General features: G+C 45.7%; 1 protein-coding gene across 1 annotated transcript; it reads left to right on the top strand.

Moving 5' to 3' along the window:
• The first annotated feature begins 1801 nt into the window (after positions 1-1801).
• LOC130476921 (aquaporin-2-like) lies at positions 1802-8052 on the top strand. Its single transcript, XM_056848936.1, has 4 exons — positions 1802-2164; positions 4014-4178; positions 5785-5865; positions 7867-8052. The coding sequence occupies exons 1-4, from the start codon at positions 1802-1804 to the stop codon at positions 8050-8052; spliced, it is 795 nt and encodes a 264-aa protein (XP_056704914.1).
• The last annotated feature ends 8774 nt before the right edge of the window (positions 8053-16826 follow it).

Here is a 16826-nt window from a genome sequence, read left to right as displayed (position 1 = left end):
CAGCTGCAATCTAACCGTGGTTAAACACTTTTAAGGCCCATTTATTTCTCTGGGAGAATTAAGCATGTGTTCAAATCCATAATCAATCCTGAGCCTTAAAAGTGCTTATGAGTGTAATCCGATTTAAGCCTAATTAAACATAGTGTAAACCATAGTGTAAAAAGTCTAGGGACTGCTTTGTGTCAAGTGCACTTGTGGCTCAATCATTCCCTTTAATTTTAAAATTCAAAAATTGATTCTAACAGCCACAAGCGCTGTTACAAATGTGACTATTTGTGTGCGATGTCATTCCATTCCATTTAAAAAGTGGGAAAACTACCCCCCCTCCGAATTATTTAATAAGCTTAGGATCCTTTCTAAAATGTACCTGACCTGATATGTAAATGCGTGTCACATGTACTCAGGATTGAGTCTAATGAAACTCAAAGAGTTAGTTCCACATAAGATCATATTTCATGGACTGCAATGAGATTCACACAAAGATGTCAGAGCGAAGTCAATTTGGATGCAGAATGTATCTTCACAAGCTTTTGTAGCTTTGTGTTGCTGCTGCTCTCTATGGGCATGATTCACACTGAGGTTGTGAGAGACCCAGCCATTCTGTACAGAGAACATGGAGTTTCTGAAGATACTTCCACTTCCTGGGAGATCATTCCTAGGTTCTTGGGTCCTGTGCAGAAGAATAGCCACAGGGTGACTGAAATAGTGATGGGGGGATGAAATTGTTCCACTTCTGCAAGCTCAGTTCTGCTGAGAAAAGAGCTTGATTTCATCCCCTTGTCCTTTCTAACTTCTATGCACTGTCCCATGCAGGTATTCCTCTGCTTAGATACTGCAACCCCGGGAATGGTCTTTCTGGGGAATGGAGGTGAATGTGGGAAAACTTTGTGTGCTTTTCAGAAGTGGATGGTTGGATCCACACCACTTGGGGGTGAATCCTAGACATCTACTTATGGTGGCGAGGGGAAGGGAGGCCATAACTCAGTGGTAGAGCATATGCTCTGCATACAGAAGATCACAGGTTCACATCTTGTTGTCTCCAGGCATTGAGAAAGGCTTCCCTCCTCTGCTCAAGACTCTACAGAGTCACTACTGGCCAGAGGAGACATCACTGGACTCAGTATACAGCAGCTTCACATATTCAAATACCTAATTTTTATGGTCCTGTCCTGTCCAACAGGCACTCCACAGTGGTTTGTGTGGTTCTTGCTTTTGTTACATCAACTTTGTGACCCACCAAGATAAACATAGCCCAGTCTGCCATAAACTGCAACCTACCAGTTTCTTGGACAACCTCTTATTTTTTGTAGTTCTAGTAGAAACAGAAGTTAATTGAACCCCTGCCAGGCTATCGTACATCACTTTTTTTGGCTTGGTGGATCATGAGCAGGCCTGAAATTTCTGCAGAGGACCTATGGAGACGATGCTCATCCTGATGATGCAGAAAGTAGTTGAGCAGGAATGCACTTGCCTAGTTTGAAAAGTTTTCTGTGGGAATATTCAGGATTCAACCGAAAGCCAAGTTTGGGCCATAAATCATGAACTGAAAAAAAGGCAAAGCTGAGTATTACTAATAAGGTCAGGATTTCAGAGGCAGGTGATGGGTGCTTTCCAAGGAGCCTCAACCCCAGTTCCCAGTCCCAACCCATTTCACATTTTTTCCCTATGTGTGTCCGTGTATAATAATATATATATTCTAGCCATCCTTCCAGCAGGGGAGAGAGAGAGAGAGCAAGCAAGCAAGCAAGCGTGAAAAGCCCTTAGAGTGTTGTTCATTGGCTTCCCCACTGCTGCTTGCACCATGGCAAATGAAGCTCGCTCCTTGGCCTTTTTCAGGGATGCTGCTACAGAGTTTTTGGCCACCATGATATTTGTCCTGATAGGCATAGGCTCTGCCTTAAATTGGCCCTCGGCACTCCCAGGAGTCCTTCAGATTTCACTGGTATTTGGCTTGACTATAGCCACTCTGGTCCAGTCTGTAGGCCATGTCAGCGGGGCACACATCAACCCAGCAGTGACTGTGGCCCTCCTAGCAGCACAAAAGATTTCAGTGCCTCGAGCCGTGGCTTATATTATAGCTCAGATGGTAGGAGCAATAGCTGGAGCAGGAGTGATACACCAGATCACCCCCTCAGAGATCCGGGGAGGCCTGGCTGTCAATGGGGTAAGTGCAACAGACAAGAGAATCCCTGTTGTTCTGATTAAGTGATAATGAGAAAGTGATAACGACTGTAACTTCAGAAGTCATTGCTTCTAGATGCAGGATGTTCTACTCTCAGGTAAGTGTACATAGGGCTGCAGCCGCATAAATCTACCTGCAGAATATGTTATGTTCTCCACTCGCTAGAACAGCATGACTGATTGATTTAAAATCTTTGTGTCCAACTTTTCCCCCAATTGATGATACTCATAGCAGCTAATAATAGCACTTATTGTAGACTGCAAGTCTTATCCCTCTGTTAAATAATGTGCTGAAAGGCTGATCTTCAAGTACTAAGAATTTTTGTGGATATCCAGAAGGCTGTGAGAAAAGTCTAGGGACTGCTCTTATCTACAGCCATAGACGCTCGAAGGAACAGAGTGGTTGTGTGCCGCCTGGTGAGTCTCTAGACCTCATTAAGCGATCTAGAGTCTCTTCAGCTGAACACTGTGAAAAGTTTGTCAAGTTGTGACTCTGGCTTTTTGTGGTACAAAGAACAAAGGGACTTGAAGGGCTGTCATATAGAGGATGGTGCAGAGTTGTTGTCTGTTGCCCCAGAAGGTTGGACCAGAACCATGGGTTGAAATTAAATCAAAAGAGTTTCTGGCTAAACATTAGGAAGAACTTTCTGACAGAGCAATTCCTGAGTGGAACAGTTTCCTTGGGAGGTGGTGGGCTCTCCTTTAGAGGTTTTTAAGCAGAGGCTAGACAGTAATCTGTCAGCAATGCTGATTCTGTGAACTTAGGCAGATCATGAGAAGGAGGGCAGGAAGGGTGGCATCAGTGATTGGCTCTCATGGCCCTTTCTTATATGCCCAGGGAAATGCTGATTGCCACTTTGGGGTCAGGATGGAAGTAATTTTCCTTCAGGCCAGATTGGCTAGGGATCCTGGAGGGTTTTAGTTGCATCTTCTGGGCATGGAGTAGGGGTCATTGTGTAGGGGGTTGGACTAGATGACCCTGGTGGTCCCTTCCAAATCTATGATTCTATGATTCAATCTGAGTCATACCTACAAAATCACAGTCTCTCTGTGCTGCTATTTTGGGATTCTCTCATAACACTTTAAGTTGCCAGACAATTGTGTCTTTGCTAAGTTGGGTCTTATTGCATGAAATCTGCTTTCTTCATCTTCCTCCTGTCCTTTCTTTCTGAAACCCCTTTTGTTTTCTAGCTGCTTTTAGGGATCCTTTGATGGTTTCCATTGAGGGAAGAGGGACAGTTGGTAGGTTTTCTTGAACAGGAGTGGGGGGGAGAGAGAGATGTACCTGCTAAAATCCCCTCTTTTGCACAACCGTCTTTGGCATGTGGTGGTCTTTAGAGCCACATCGGAGGTTAAAGAATTGGGTCTGCAGGTTAGTCAGCAGGGCTTCCAAGCCCACTGCTAGCCTACAGTTTCTGTTTTTTAGAGGTTAACCAGTGGCCGAGTTCCTCTGGCTACTACTGGCTCAAGTTAATTACCTAGACTCTTGATTTCTCTGTTGGTGCTGATCCAGCTCTTATTGCTGAGATACACAGACATTTGGGCCTGGGAGGGCTTCAGAAATGACTAGCCAGACAAACACATAATTATTACCTCAGTCATTGGGCAGGCCAGTAGTCAGGCTACGTGGGTGTTTTATGGTGGACTTGACAAACTGTTGAATTGTAGCCTATTCCTAGAAATCTAGCCTGTGGGTCCACTTTCCTTTTGCACACTAAATACTTCTGTGAGCGTAAGGTTTGTTGTTGTTGTTGTTGTTGTTGTTGTCTCTGTGATCGCCAAGGCAGCCTTTCTCTTCTAATCTGTGCATCATGGGTTTTTTCATCTTTCAGTTACAAAACAACACAACAGCTGGGCAGGCAGTGGCTGTGGAGCTGATTCTGACCTTCCTCCTGGTTCTCTGTGTCTTTGCCTCAACTGACAGCTGCAGAACTGATAATGTGGGCTCCCCAGCGTTACCTATTGGACTGTCAGTCACAACTGGTCATCTCCTGGGGGTGAGTGTGGTTGTTTCAACTATACAAACAAACAAACAAACAAAAAGGACACAGTTTGATTCTAGGTTGACTGATTGCAGTTCTTTCCCACCCCCTTCCAGCAGAGGGTGCTGAAGTAACTTGGAACAAATAGTGCTGGAGCCATAATCACATGGTTTGTTACTGGAAACGTGACACATTTTACTTTCTCTGAGGACTTTCTCTTGTCTTTTATGGTATGGGAGCCACAGGGGTACATGAACCCTTTCCCAAATAACACATGTATGGAGAAACCACATGGTAAAGGCTAATAACCCAGTTTCTTCAGGCATGTTAGAGGAGGGGCACAAGGAACCAACAATCATCAATCACTACAGTCCAGTGGGAACCAGCAGATCAAGTTTAAGTGACGAAGAACCAGCACCATAAATTCCTCCTTAAAAACGAACCACCCTTATACAAGATCTGTTTGTTCCTTTGAGCACCTGGGAAGGGGGTTCAGTGGTAGAGTACCTGCTTTGCATCCAGAAGCTCCCTGGTTCAATTCCTGGCGTCTCTAGTTTAAAAAGGACCTGGTTGTAGGCAATATGAAAGACCTGAGACCCCGGAGAGCTGCTGCCAGGCAGACTAGACAATACTGACCTTGATAAACTTGTAGTCTGAATTGGTATAAGGCAGCTTCAAGTGTGTTTGAAATTAGACTGCTTCCAGTTATATTTTTCTGCCTCGTGTTTTTGGCCCTTGCCTCCTCTGAGGAGTTTAGGACAATCTGCATTAGGGTTGCCAACCCCCAGGTGATGGCTGGATGTCTCCTGGGATTACAAGTTATCTCCAGGTTGTTACACCAATTAGAGGGGTCTCGTTTTACTGGGGGAATTAGCTTGGAGACAAATGTAGCTTTATGAGAGGAGGCGTAGGGGATATTTAAGCTTATTTATATGAAGGATGAGCACACCCATGGAAATACTCTGAATAAAGAAGTGTTTTATAAATTTAAGGGTTTTTTTAAGGTTTTCAATAACACACACACACAATGCACAAACAAGATACACATAAGGTCTAAGGGAAGAAAGGGTTAGAGGGGGATTATGTTTACCCATCAGAGGAGGAGGACCAGGATGGCAGCAGCTGCTGGGGGAGCAAAGATATCAAGCGTTCTCACAGAAGAAGCTGTACTGAGAGCACAGGGTGCAGTGTTTCAGATCCAGAAATGAGACACAACTTCCCATTGTGAGGGATAATATTTATGACCCGGTGTTTGCACAGGGGACCTTTACCTTTACCTTTTTCTGCCCTGAAGTGGGAGGACTCGTCACGGGCAATGGCAGTCATTGCCTAGTATATAAAGGTTTCATTGCTTCCGGATTGGGTTACTACTTGGGTAAGAAAGAAGTGGAGGTTTGGGGGAATGGCTGGATACTTGAGCCCAAGTACCTTTACGTGCTAATTATAAAAAAGTAGATAAAGGGAGATGGCTCAGGAGATCTTTCCCAGGAAGCAGCAAGGTGACTCAGATGGGTTCGGCTGTCTCTAATTTACAAGTTATCCAGCTGTTTGCCAGTAGAATATCTTCATAAACTCTAGGAGCTTTCCTTACTGACATGCATCTATCTTTATTGGCTTACAGATCTATTTCACTGGCTGCTCCATGAACCCTGCACGGTCTTTTGGTCCTGCAGTTATAATGGGAAATTACCAGGATCACTGGGTAAGTGAATCCTTATGTCTTCTATCTGACACAAGCTACAGCTGAGCCTTCAGAATGACATTCACAGAGCCCAGGATTGCTTGGAGGAAAGGAAGGGCATGAATCATCAATCTAGACCCTAAGTCCAGATTTCCAAGGATTTGGCAAATAAGTAAAAGTAAAGGGGAGAATTGCTATCCCTTCAGTAGCTGGCAGGGGGATGAATGGCCAATACATTAATGAGCTGTATACAAACAGGATTAATTCCTTGTAGGGCTGTGTCTTAATTAAAATCAGTTGCTTATGAAAAACAACAAATGTTGATCGTGATATATGAGCCATGGGCTTATCTTGTGTGTGTGTGTGTGTAAAGTGCCTTCAAGTCGCAGCCGACTTATGGCGACCCCTTTTGGGGTTTTCATGGCAAGAGTTTCATGGCAAGAGACTAACAGAGGTGGTTGGCCAGTGCCTTCCTCTGCACAGCAACCCTGGTATTCCTTGGTGGTCTCCCATCCAAATGCTAACCAGGGCTGACCCTGCTTAGCTTCTGAGATCTGACAAGATCAGGCTAGCCTGGGTATCCAGGTCAGGGTGGGCTTATTTTAGGGCCTGTTTATTCCATCACTTATTCTGGGAAATCCTTCTTTAACTCACTTTCAGTGTCTAATTTGTGTGTGTGTTCAAATGATGAATTAGAGGCCACTGAAAGTCAGCCAAATCTGGCATGATCAGAGGCTCTTGGCTCACCTCCCCATCATCCTGGGATAGCAGAACCCTTGGTAGGCAGAATTCACAATTCCAGAGAAAAAAATAATGACCTGCAAGCGCCAAAACTCACAAAGGCAGAGAGTGTAGAATGGCTGAAATGTCATGAAAGTCCTTTTTTCTGAACAAATTTCTTATATTAAAAGGTAACAAACATGAAAATTTTGATTGTGGAAAAAAGCCTAAGTAGGATCATATTACCATATTATAAAATATAATGGAAGTTGTCAAATTCAGAATAAAGAACTCTGTCTCCTGCTCATATAAGTAACAAACAACAATATGTTATGTAGGCTTCGATTTTGAGAACTACATTATGAAAGCATTTAAAGGCACATTTTCCTATGTCAAAGATACATGGAGGTTTTGACTGCAGCTCTGGTTGACGTAGGATGCTCAAAATGTGCTTGCATGGGATGTAAGGAGCTGGCTTTGGCTAGAAGTAGCATCACCAGGAAATACTAGGAAAGTTCTGTGTTCCTAGCACACTGTATGATGCCAGAGAGAAGCCTGGGCATGTCTAAACTTCCCCTGAACAACTCAAGATAATTGTGAAGCCATTTGGCTATGTTCTGTTCCAACTACTCAAGCAGAACAGGGATTTATATATGTACTAAAATCAGAAACTCTGGTCATTTATGCATAGGAGTTTTACCTGAGGTTCGTTGCTGGCTGGACCCACACTTTCCTGTTGGGAATCTATGCACCAGCAGTCTCCAAGCTCAAATCAAGTCCCCACCCCTTTAAATGCTGCTTTTTAATTGGCTTGCTTGTAGTGCGTACTGTGAGAGAACCCACCCCCAAACCCAATTGCCACATAAAAAAGCATTTTAAGAACAACAACAAAAATGAAGCAATCTGAAAAGGAGAAATCCAAGCCTTGGTTTTAAAAAGTCTTTCTTGTGCTCAGAAAGAGCTCCCAGGAAGAGGGAATATTTGAATCCCCGCCTCTGGACATGCTACTTTGTAATTGGCTGTGAGCAAAACCAAGCTTGCATGTCCTCCACTTTGCCTTCTGCATGGGGATTTCACCTGGGTTTTGCTCAGGGAAGATGGAAGAGTCGTGTTAACAGAGGAATGGGAAGACCTGGACATTGCGAGGGCTGGCAACGAGGTCATCACTAATAGACAGAAAACTCATGCATAACTCAAGGAACAATAGAGACAGACTAGGGGCGAACATGAGTGAAAGTACCCATGCATAAACAACCTCTGTTTGGGAGCAAGTAAACATTTTTTTTAAACCCTCTTCTTTAGGTCTTCTGGGTGGGACCTCTGGCTGGTGGCATCATTGCATCCCTGATCTATAACTTTATCCTTGCTCCTGATGCAAGAAGCCTTTCTGAGCGGATTGAAGTCCTAAAAGGGACCTATCAACCTGAAGATGATAGGGTGGAGAAGAATGATCAGAAGTACTCCGTGGAACTGGTGGAGAAGTTCTAACATACCTCGAGGCATAGGAACCCTCCAGACTGATCAAAGGCAAAATGAAAATTCCACTCACAAATTTTTCACTCTCTTCCCTTAAGGGCATGCTTGTCCCCTCTCAGCCTCCCCTATTCTTCATGATCCCCAATATCCCTATAAGATTGTACATTAGTATGAAGTCATGAAGCTTGATATCAGCTACCCTAAGGGAAGAAAAAGGACAATCTATAATGTATGTCTGCTGCAGATAGGCGGAAAGGGTGTGGGTTGTTGCTAAGTATCCCAGATGTATATGATTAGCTGCCAAAGACTGCCAATGGGTAGTCCATGCACAAGGACCTTGATCACATCTTTTTACTTATTGAGTGGGATCTCTAGCCTGCTAGATGGGACTGTGTTTGGGGCATATGGACTGGTGACACTTGAAAAGGCATACAGAGACATCACAAGAAGGAACCATTTCTGCTTTGGTCCACCCCACTTCGTGGTCTTCTGCTTTCAACTATATCTCATCACAGCTTCCCTGTGGCTGGAGCAGCCTCCCATTCTCTATGTGAGAAAATTCTTTTACTTCCTTCCTTAACATCAACTTATTTAACAATGTATTTGCTTACTCATAGAATCATAGAGTTGGAAGGGACCACAAGAGTCATCTAGTCCAACCCCCTGCACAATGCAGGAATTTCACAACTACCTCCCCTACACTCCCCCAGTGACCCCTACTCCATGCCCAGAAGATGGCCAAGATGCCCTCCCTCTCATGAACTGCCTAAGGTCATAGAATCAGCATTGCTGACAGATGGCCATCTAGCCTCTGCTTAAAAACCTCCAGGGAAGGAGCACTTGCCACCTCCAGAGGAAGCCTGTTCTACTGAGGAACTACTCTAACTGTTAGAAAATTCTTCCTAATGTCTAGATGGAAACTCTTTTGATTTCATTTTAACCCGTTGGTTCTGTCCGACCTTCTGGGGCAACAGAAAACAACTCTGCACCATCCTTTATATGACAGCCCTTCAAGTACTTGAAGATGGTTATCATATCCCCTCTCAGTCTTCTCTTCTTCAGTCTAAACATACCCAGCTCCTTCAACATTTCCTCTCAGGACTTGGTCTCCAGACCCCTCAACATCTTTGTTGCCCTCCTCTGGACATGTTCCAGCTTGTCTACATCTTTCCTAAATTGTGGTGCCCAAAACTGAACACAATACTCTAGGTGAGGTCTAACCAGAGCAGAGTAAAGCGATACCATCACCTCACGTGATCTGGACACTTTACTTCTGTTGATGCAGCCCAAGATCGCATTTGCCTTTTTAGCTACCGCATCACACTGCTGACTCATGTTCAGTGTTTGGTCTACTAAGACCCCAAGATCCTTTTCATACACACTACTGCTAAGACAAGTCTCCCCCATCCTATAATTATGCATTTGCTTTTTCCTACCTAAATGCAGAACTTTACATTTATCTCTGTTGAAATGCATTTTATTGGTTTTAGCCCAATTCTCCAGCCTGTAAAGATCATCCTGTATCCTGGCACTGTCTTCTACCATATTTGCTACCCCTCCCAATTTAGTATCATCTGCAAATTTAATAAGCATCCCCTCTATTCCTTCATCCAAATCATTTATAAAGATGTTGAACAACACAGAGCCCAGGACAGATCCCTGAGGTACTCCACTAGTCGCTCCTCTCCAAGTGGATGAGGAACCATTAACAAGCACTCTTTGGGTGTGATCTGTCAACCAATTACAGATCCACCTAACTGCATGACAGCTGCATGACCGCTGTCTTTAAGATGTGCCAAATATTGAAGAACCCAATGCTCTGTTACTGGCCAGCATTCAGGACCCCCCAACCTCCTGGTGAATGCCAAAAAACGCCTGGCTGCCGCTGAATACGCCTGAAAAGTTGATGGAGAAACAGATAAATAAATCCCGTGCATTATGGATCGATGCCAAGCGCCCACAGCTCCTCCGGAAATTCTGCTGGAAAGGGATCTGCCTTCGGTGCTAGGGTCCGAAATCTGTCGAGCTGTAAACGAGATAGAGAATCTGCAATGCAATTATCAGTGCCAGGTACATGTTGAGCCATGAATGAAAGGTTAGCAGAGAGACAAGTTAATACAAATTTGCGCACCAACTGCATCACACGGTGTGATTTTGAAGTCTGGCGGTTAACTATGTGCACTGCTGCCAAGTTGTCGCACCAGAATGTAATATGTGTGTCCTGAAATAAATGCCGCCAAATTATCACTGCCACAACCAATGGGAAGAGTTCCAGAAATGTCAAATCTCTTGCCAAGCCAGTGTTAAGCCAGTGTTCAGGCCAAGGCTGTGCGCACCAGTGTCCCATGCAATACAACCCAAAGCCGATGCTGCCAGCCGCGTCTGTGTGTACCTGAAAGTCCTGCCCAGGTGCCCAACTGGCTTGCCAGAGTGAAATCCCATTAAAGTTGTCCAAAAACTGCAGCCAAGTGAGGAGATCTTCCCTTATTTCCCGGGTTATTCTGATTCTATGGTGAGGAGCTTTGATGCCCACCGTGGCCCTGCACATACGTGCGCAAAAGGCCCTACCAGGTGAAATTGACCCGGCATGCAAAATTCAAATGCCCAATTACGGACTGTAGGTCTTTTAATGTACACTTCTCTTTTGCCAACATGGAGCTCAGTAGGTGTCGTAGAGACAGTAATTTATCCTCTGGGAGCTTGGATGTGCCTGACACTGTGTCAATCTCGATGCCAAGGAATTTCAAACGGGAAGATGGACCCTCCGTCTTTTCTTGAGCTAGGGGAACCCCAAGTTCAGAGGCCAGAGTCGTGAAACTTTCCAATAAAGTGGCGCATAAGGACGATCCCTCTGGTCCCACCATCAGAAAATCATCCAAATAATGAGCAACCAGCCGGCTGCCAGTTCTGTCCATTAAGGCCCACTCTAAAAAAGTACTAAATTTCTCAAACGCGGCACAAGCCACGGAGCAGCCCATAGACATGGCCTTGTCAACATACCATTGGCCCTGAAATTGTAAACCCAGTAGGCAAAAGTCTGATGGGTGTACAGGTAATAACCGAAAGGCCGACTGTACGTCGCACTTAGCCAACAGTGCCCCCCGGCCACAGCTCCGGACAATACCAACCGCGTGATCAAAGGTCTGGTATCGCACTGAACAAAGCTCTGGGGGAATGGCATCATTTACTGAATTACCTTTAGGGTAAGACAGGTGATGAATGAGTCTGAATTCCCCGGGGACTTTCTTAGGCACAACTCCCAGGGGAGAAACTCTTAAATTCAACAAGGGGAGCGAGTTGAAGGGGCCGGCCTTCCGGCCTAGCCGGCATTCTTTAGCAATCTTATCGTCCAGCACGTCAGGCAATTCCAGCGCAGTTTTTTAAAATTGCCGGCTGCCATGGGTATTCGGGGTAGAAAAAATGGAATTCTAAATCCTATGGAAAAGCCTTCCCATAAATATCTGGCTGCCGGTTTATCAGGGTAACAAGTAAGCAATTTTGCCAAGGCATCTAACCGGATAGGCGATTGTGCCAGATGAAGTAAACTGTCTTTATTATTTTGCCCCTGTAGTGTTGAGGCCAACATTGGAGGGCTCTTTTTGGGATGATAAAGCTGATGGCCGCTGACCCCGAAAGGAAGGTGCACTGTTTTGACTGCGAATGCAGCTGAGTTTTGGGTGGGGGCCTGAACAGAGCTCGCAATTATGGTCAAAGTGGCATTTTGCTCGCAGGCATTTTCCAGCATTGTATTCCCAGCAAACGCGTTTGCTGGCCTCTCTGCGAGCCCCCCCCCCCTGTTCCGCTTCCCTACTTCAGTTTTAGCCTTAATGTGAGGCCCGACAGTTACTAGCCATAGTTTGTCATTGATTAAATCCCAACTAGATCTTTCGCTTTGGGATGCCCTTTTTCTAAATGCTTCGTCATAGTCAATGGCGGCCATGTCTCCAGCTAGGCTCCGAGCCCGCAACACGTTGGACAGGTGGTTCACCAAATGCCAACCCCTAGCTGGGTAAGCTGAAGATACCACTCCCATGAATATAGTATAACCTGCCAGCCATTTTTCAAAAGTTCTATCAACCGAGTTCCACCTATCTTTTTCCTTCTTCTTATCTTTTGAAGAGAGCCGTGATCTGCGTCCCTCTTCCACCTCAGGTTTTATGAGGGTAAAGAGGTCTACGTAAAACCCATCTAAAATATCTTCCCTCAGTTCCCTGGGGAGGTGAATGCCAGGGGGATCTTCGTCATCATTGAATGGAGGGGGCACTGAAGATTGTGACAAGCTTTTATTCTCCTCCCAGACCCTTCCTGGGCCGTCTTTATCAGGGGGAATGGCAGTAAAGAAACGACGCCGGATGGCCCAAGCAGGTAACCCTGGTACATTAGCTGCCGCCAACCAGTATTCCCCTCCCAAAACCCCAGAGATGGAACTAGATGAATGCTCACCATCAGAGCTGTCTACTGGTATCCTCCGTGATGCCCGTTGGGAGTGATGATGAGTTTTATGCCCCCTATTGCTGCGTCTGCGTTGAACTCTCCTTTTAGGAGGTGGGCTGGATGACGACGAAGAAGAGGTTGCCCTAGCTAACGCCCTTCCACGTCTGGTAGCTCTGGAAGGGGTAACCCCACTCGGGCCAGCCACTTCAGCGGCAGGAACCATCTGGGCACTTGAGTAATCAACGTGCCCGCCCCTAGCTGTTGGGGAACCTGCCGAGGCAGCACCAGAAAATGCAGGGGTAACCCTGCAACTCCGCCTAGTGGCCTGTGAGGTGGCTGCCCTTCGCATATGACCCGGCCCGGCTGTGGAGGCTCCATCGGGGGTATTCATGCCCCTCAGGTTGGATATATTTGAGGGTCCGGGCGCCCCTGATCCACACCTGGCCCCCCTCTGCCTCGGGGCCAAGTGCTCCCAGGACTTTCTGGCGGCCCCGGCCCTGCTCCTCGTCCGAGGTAGCGATGCCTGCCTCTTCCTGACACCGGGGGTCTTTTGGGGGGACATGGCAGCTCTGGAATCCTCACCCACGCAAGGGTAAAGGAATCGGACCCCACGCAAGGGGTAGTGATTGTCAGCACAGCGATTTGATTTTTTTTTAGCTCTTTTTTTTTTTAAGCCCGGTGGAGTCTCTGCTCCGCGCGACGGGCTGCCCAATAGCTCGTGACCGAGCCAAACGCTGTCCTCGCCTTTCCGCTCCTTCGCTGCTGTCCCCCAATGACCTGCCTCCAGCGATGAGAACGGCGAACTGAGAGGGGTCCGCCTGGCCCTCCCTTTTTTATACACTGAAAGCGGACCTGAGTGAAAACTCCCCAGGTCCAGCTTTCTGACCGGCTGGCTTTTCAAAATTAAACGGGGGCTGCCTGATTGGCCCCCTTGCCCCAACTCAACTCCTCTGATAGGTGGAGGCTCCCAGGTTGATGCGTGCACCCCCACGTGCTGGTGCCACGATCCGGGCCACGTGCATGTCCACCCACGCCTCTGGGAGCCTCCGATTGCCTTTTTGACCCCTCCCGGCCCGGGCTCTGCAACCCAGGCTCCAGGTGAGTCCTGGAACCTTTTATTTCTTTAAGTACCTTTGGATGCAATTCATCTGGCCCGATGACTTTGTTTCATTTAAAGAAACTAAATGTTTGTGCACTACCCCAATGCCAATCCTCGGCTATAAATCCCTTCCCTCTATCGCGGAAGCCAGCGGGTTATCAGTTGGTCCAAAACACGCCACCAGACTCCAGCTACTAAAAAGTGCTTAGTTTATTTTTACAGTGTATAATACAACACTCACTCCCGGCAATAGCTTCCGAAACAATGAGCTTCACATTCTTCTTAGTTTTATACATTTCTACCCCCAGATATCAATTAGGCCACCTGCTGTTACACCCACAGCGTTATATCAGCCTACTAGCCATATCTGGTTTAATCCAGTTCATTCTGCTGCTTCCAGGCCCTTTCAGCCTCTTGCATCAGACCAGATCCTTCTGATCTGACAGTTCCTTGACAGCTTTACTGACCACCTGTCTGTCACAATATTATAACATGCTTGTATTTCTGACACCCTCATCATGTGTTCTGTTTATGCCATGTTGAGCACTGCTCCCCTCACAAGAAAAGACTGAGGAAAAATAGGAATTGAGTTCTGCCCACTCTTCATCTCCTGTTACAATTTCACTTTCTGGTCCCCACAATGGGCTTATCTTGTCCTTGTTCTTATTCTTACTCTGTACATAGGAAAAGAACCCTTTTTTGTTGTGTTTAGCATCCCTCACTAGCCTAAGCTCATACTGAGCTTTAGCTTTCCTAACACTCTCCCTACAAGCACTAGTTATTTGTTTATATTCTTCTTTGGTTATAAGGCCCTCCTTCCACTTCCTAAATGAGTCTTTTTTATTTCTCAACTCTTTAAAAAGCTTTTTATGGAGCCACCCTGGCCTCTTTAGGCTCCTCCCACTCAGTTCACAACAGTTGCTCTTCCGGTGTCAACTGAGTCACCCATTCCCTCTGCTTGTTTGACAGTTGCACATCTTTCCTTCACAGTTCTGCTGTTCAGTTAACATGTACTGTAAGCCCTTGCAGGCAAGAACCCTGTCATTTCTGTGCAGCACATAGCATACTGCTAGAGCTAAATAATATTAAACAAATAAATATAAATAATACATACTAATTCTAAGCAGGCAGACACCTCAGACCTGCTAATGGAGAAGTACAGATGGGCCTATTGTATTAGGCCTGGACCTCCCCTCCACAGCATAATTCCAATGGCCAGTCACCCTGAGAAGGAACTGAGCCAGCAGGTTGAGAAAATATCACCTTGTTGGGCAGTGCCTGCAAATGATTGGCTAGAGGCTCTGGCTCCTACGGTTATGGAGATAATTGTTCTAAACTCTTATTGGTCTATTGTGTACCGGCAGGTGGGAATTCTCACTCACTTTATCCTGTCTTTGCAACCATTTGGGGGAGAAACAGGAATGTATTGGGACTTGGGGAAGAGACATTTCCATGGGATTACATGCAGCCAACAGTCAACAAAATCCTCTTGGTGCTCCTGAACAGTAGTGGAGATGGAATGACTAATAATGAATATCCTCAAATAGGAATAATAGGAATGTGCTGTGGATGCAAGCAAAAACCTGACGTTAGCTGGTTCACACCCTCAGATAATGTACACTGTTTTTTTAAAAAAAGCTACCTTTCTGGGATAATGAAAAAAGCACATTTTCATGGAAATTAAACACAAAAAAGAGTAGGCCCACCATGACATTCTGTAGATGCAGAGGGAGGGTACATGGACAAGCCAGTCGCACAAAAGGCCATTTCCTGAATAATTCTAGGCAATGGCCTGTCATTTTTGTTACATGATCCAAATGAACCTGACAGCTGGTGTATTTGTGTCCAGAGATAAATGTCTGCTGTCAGAATGTTCCTCTGTCCCTCAGCCACTTGTGCTGTCAAATAGGCAGACTGAAATTTTACTTTAGAGCAAAATCTGTCCCTAGGAGGATGGTATCGTAATTAAGGGGAAAGTCTGGGAAGTGAAGGAGATTGTGGGGCCTGGGTCATGGAACAAATTCTAGTGTTGGGCCACCATCAAAAGTAGGAGCACTTCTCCCATTTGACATTGATGGCATGAGTTGGGTTTTTGGAAGGGCTGTATTTATCTGTTTCAGACCAAAGCTAAACCATAATAAGGAAGTAAAAGAACAATTCTTATAAATATCCTATACACCCATGTGAATGTTTTACCGGCGCTAGCCCATTCACACAATCAAACTTGGTTGCATCCACACATTATTGGATTTTGTGCTGTTGTGCGTCAGCAGTCATTTAGAGCTGGATGTTCTGCCAGGTCTATAGTTGAGGGCAGCAATAGGTTTTCATCATATTATCTAAACTGGGGACCCTGACTGTTTCCCCAGGCCAACAGCAGACCTATGCTGTAGATACAAATCGAAATAAATAATAATATAATAAAGAAATAATTCTGAAAACTCAACATTTGGATCCCTCCATTACCCCCCCCCCCCAATTTGGTTTGGTAACACTGGTGCGCTTCCTGGTTTGTGTGAGCTCACAAGTGTGTGAATGATACTATAACAACAAATGTTCAAGAAAAACCGAAAAGGTCAAAGAGGTGGCGGAGTGGCGCTGTATGTGAGGAGAGGGATTGCTTGTCTAGAAGGTCAAGAGAAGGAGGGTGACAGCCTAGTAGAAAATATCTGGGTGAGGATAAGAGAAAGAAGGAAAACATACTATTAAGTTTTAAAACCCAACATTTAAAATAGAACAGGTAAAGAAGTCGTTCCAGGTATTTCCCAACCCAGAGTTGGCAGCCCTAGCACCCATAGAGAGACCTTGTATGCACAAGTCTTTGTAGGCCCCCTCCTTAAGTCTGGCTGCTTCTGATGATGCCTCTGGACTACCTGAATAGTTTCTATTGCCTTCTGAATAAATGAATTGGTCGCAGGGCATTGCAACTTCCATGCACTCTAATGGCAAAGAACACCCCTGAACATACTCCAGACAATCCAGGGTTTAAGGAGAAGGTCTGCGCAGCCTGTCATGCTCCTAACAAGCCCAGCCATCCCTGCTGCTGAACCACTCTTCTCAAGGACAGGTTTGACTGGCTGACAGCACATTATAAACTGGGCCAGAGGTTGAAGGGTGTGTGGGTAGGGTTACCAACTCTGGCGTGGGAAATTTGCTAATCAGTGCATAGATTAGCCACGAGTTGCTGAAGGGAGAAAGGTGGCCAATAAACATCCAAACAAATATTTTTGGAGTAGTGCTTGCTAGAGAGACC

This window comes from Euleptes europaea, chromosome 1 (genome assembly GCF_029931775.1).
Source record: "Euleptes europaea isolate rEulEur1 chromosome 1, rEulEur1.hap1, whole genome shotgun sequence".
NCBI lineage: Eukaryota > Metazoa > Chordata > Lepidosauria > Squamata > Sphaerodactylidae > Euleptes > Euleptes europaea.
This window is presented reverse-complemented; position numbering and strand designations above follow the sequence as displayed.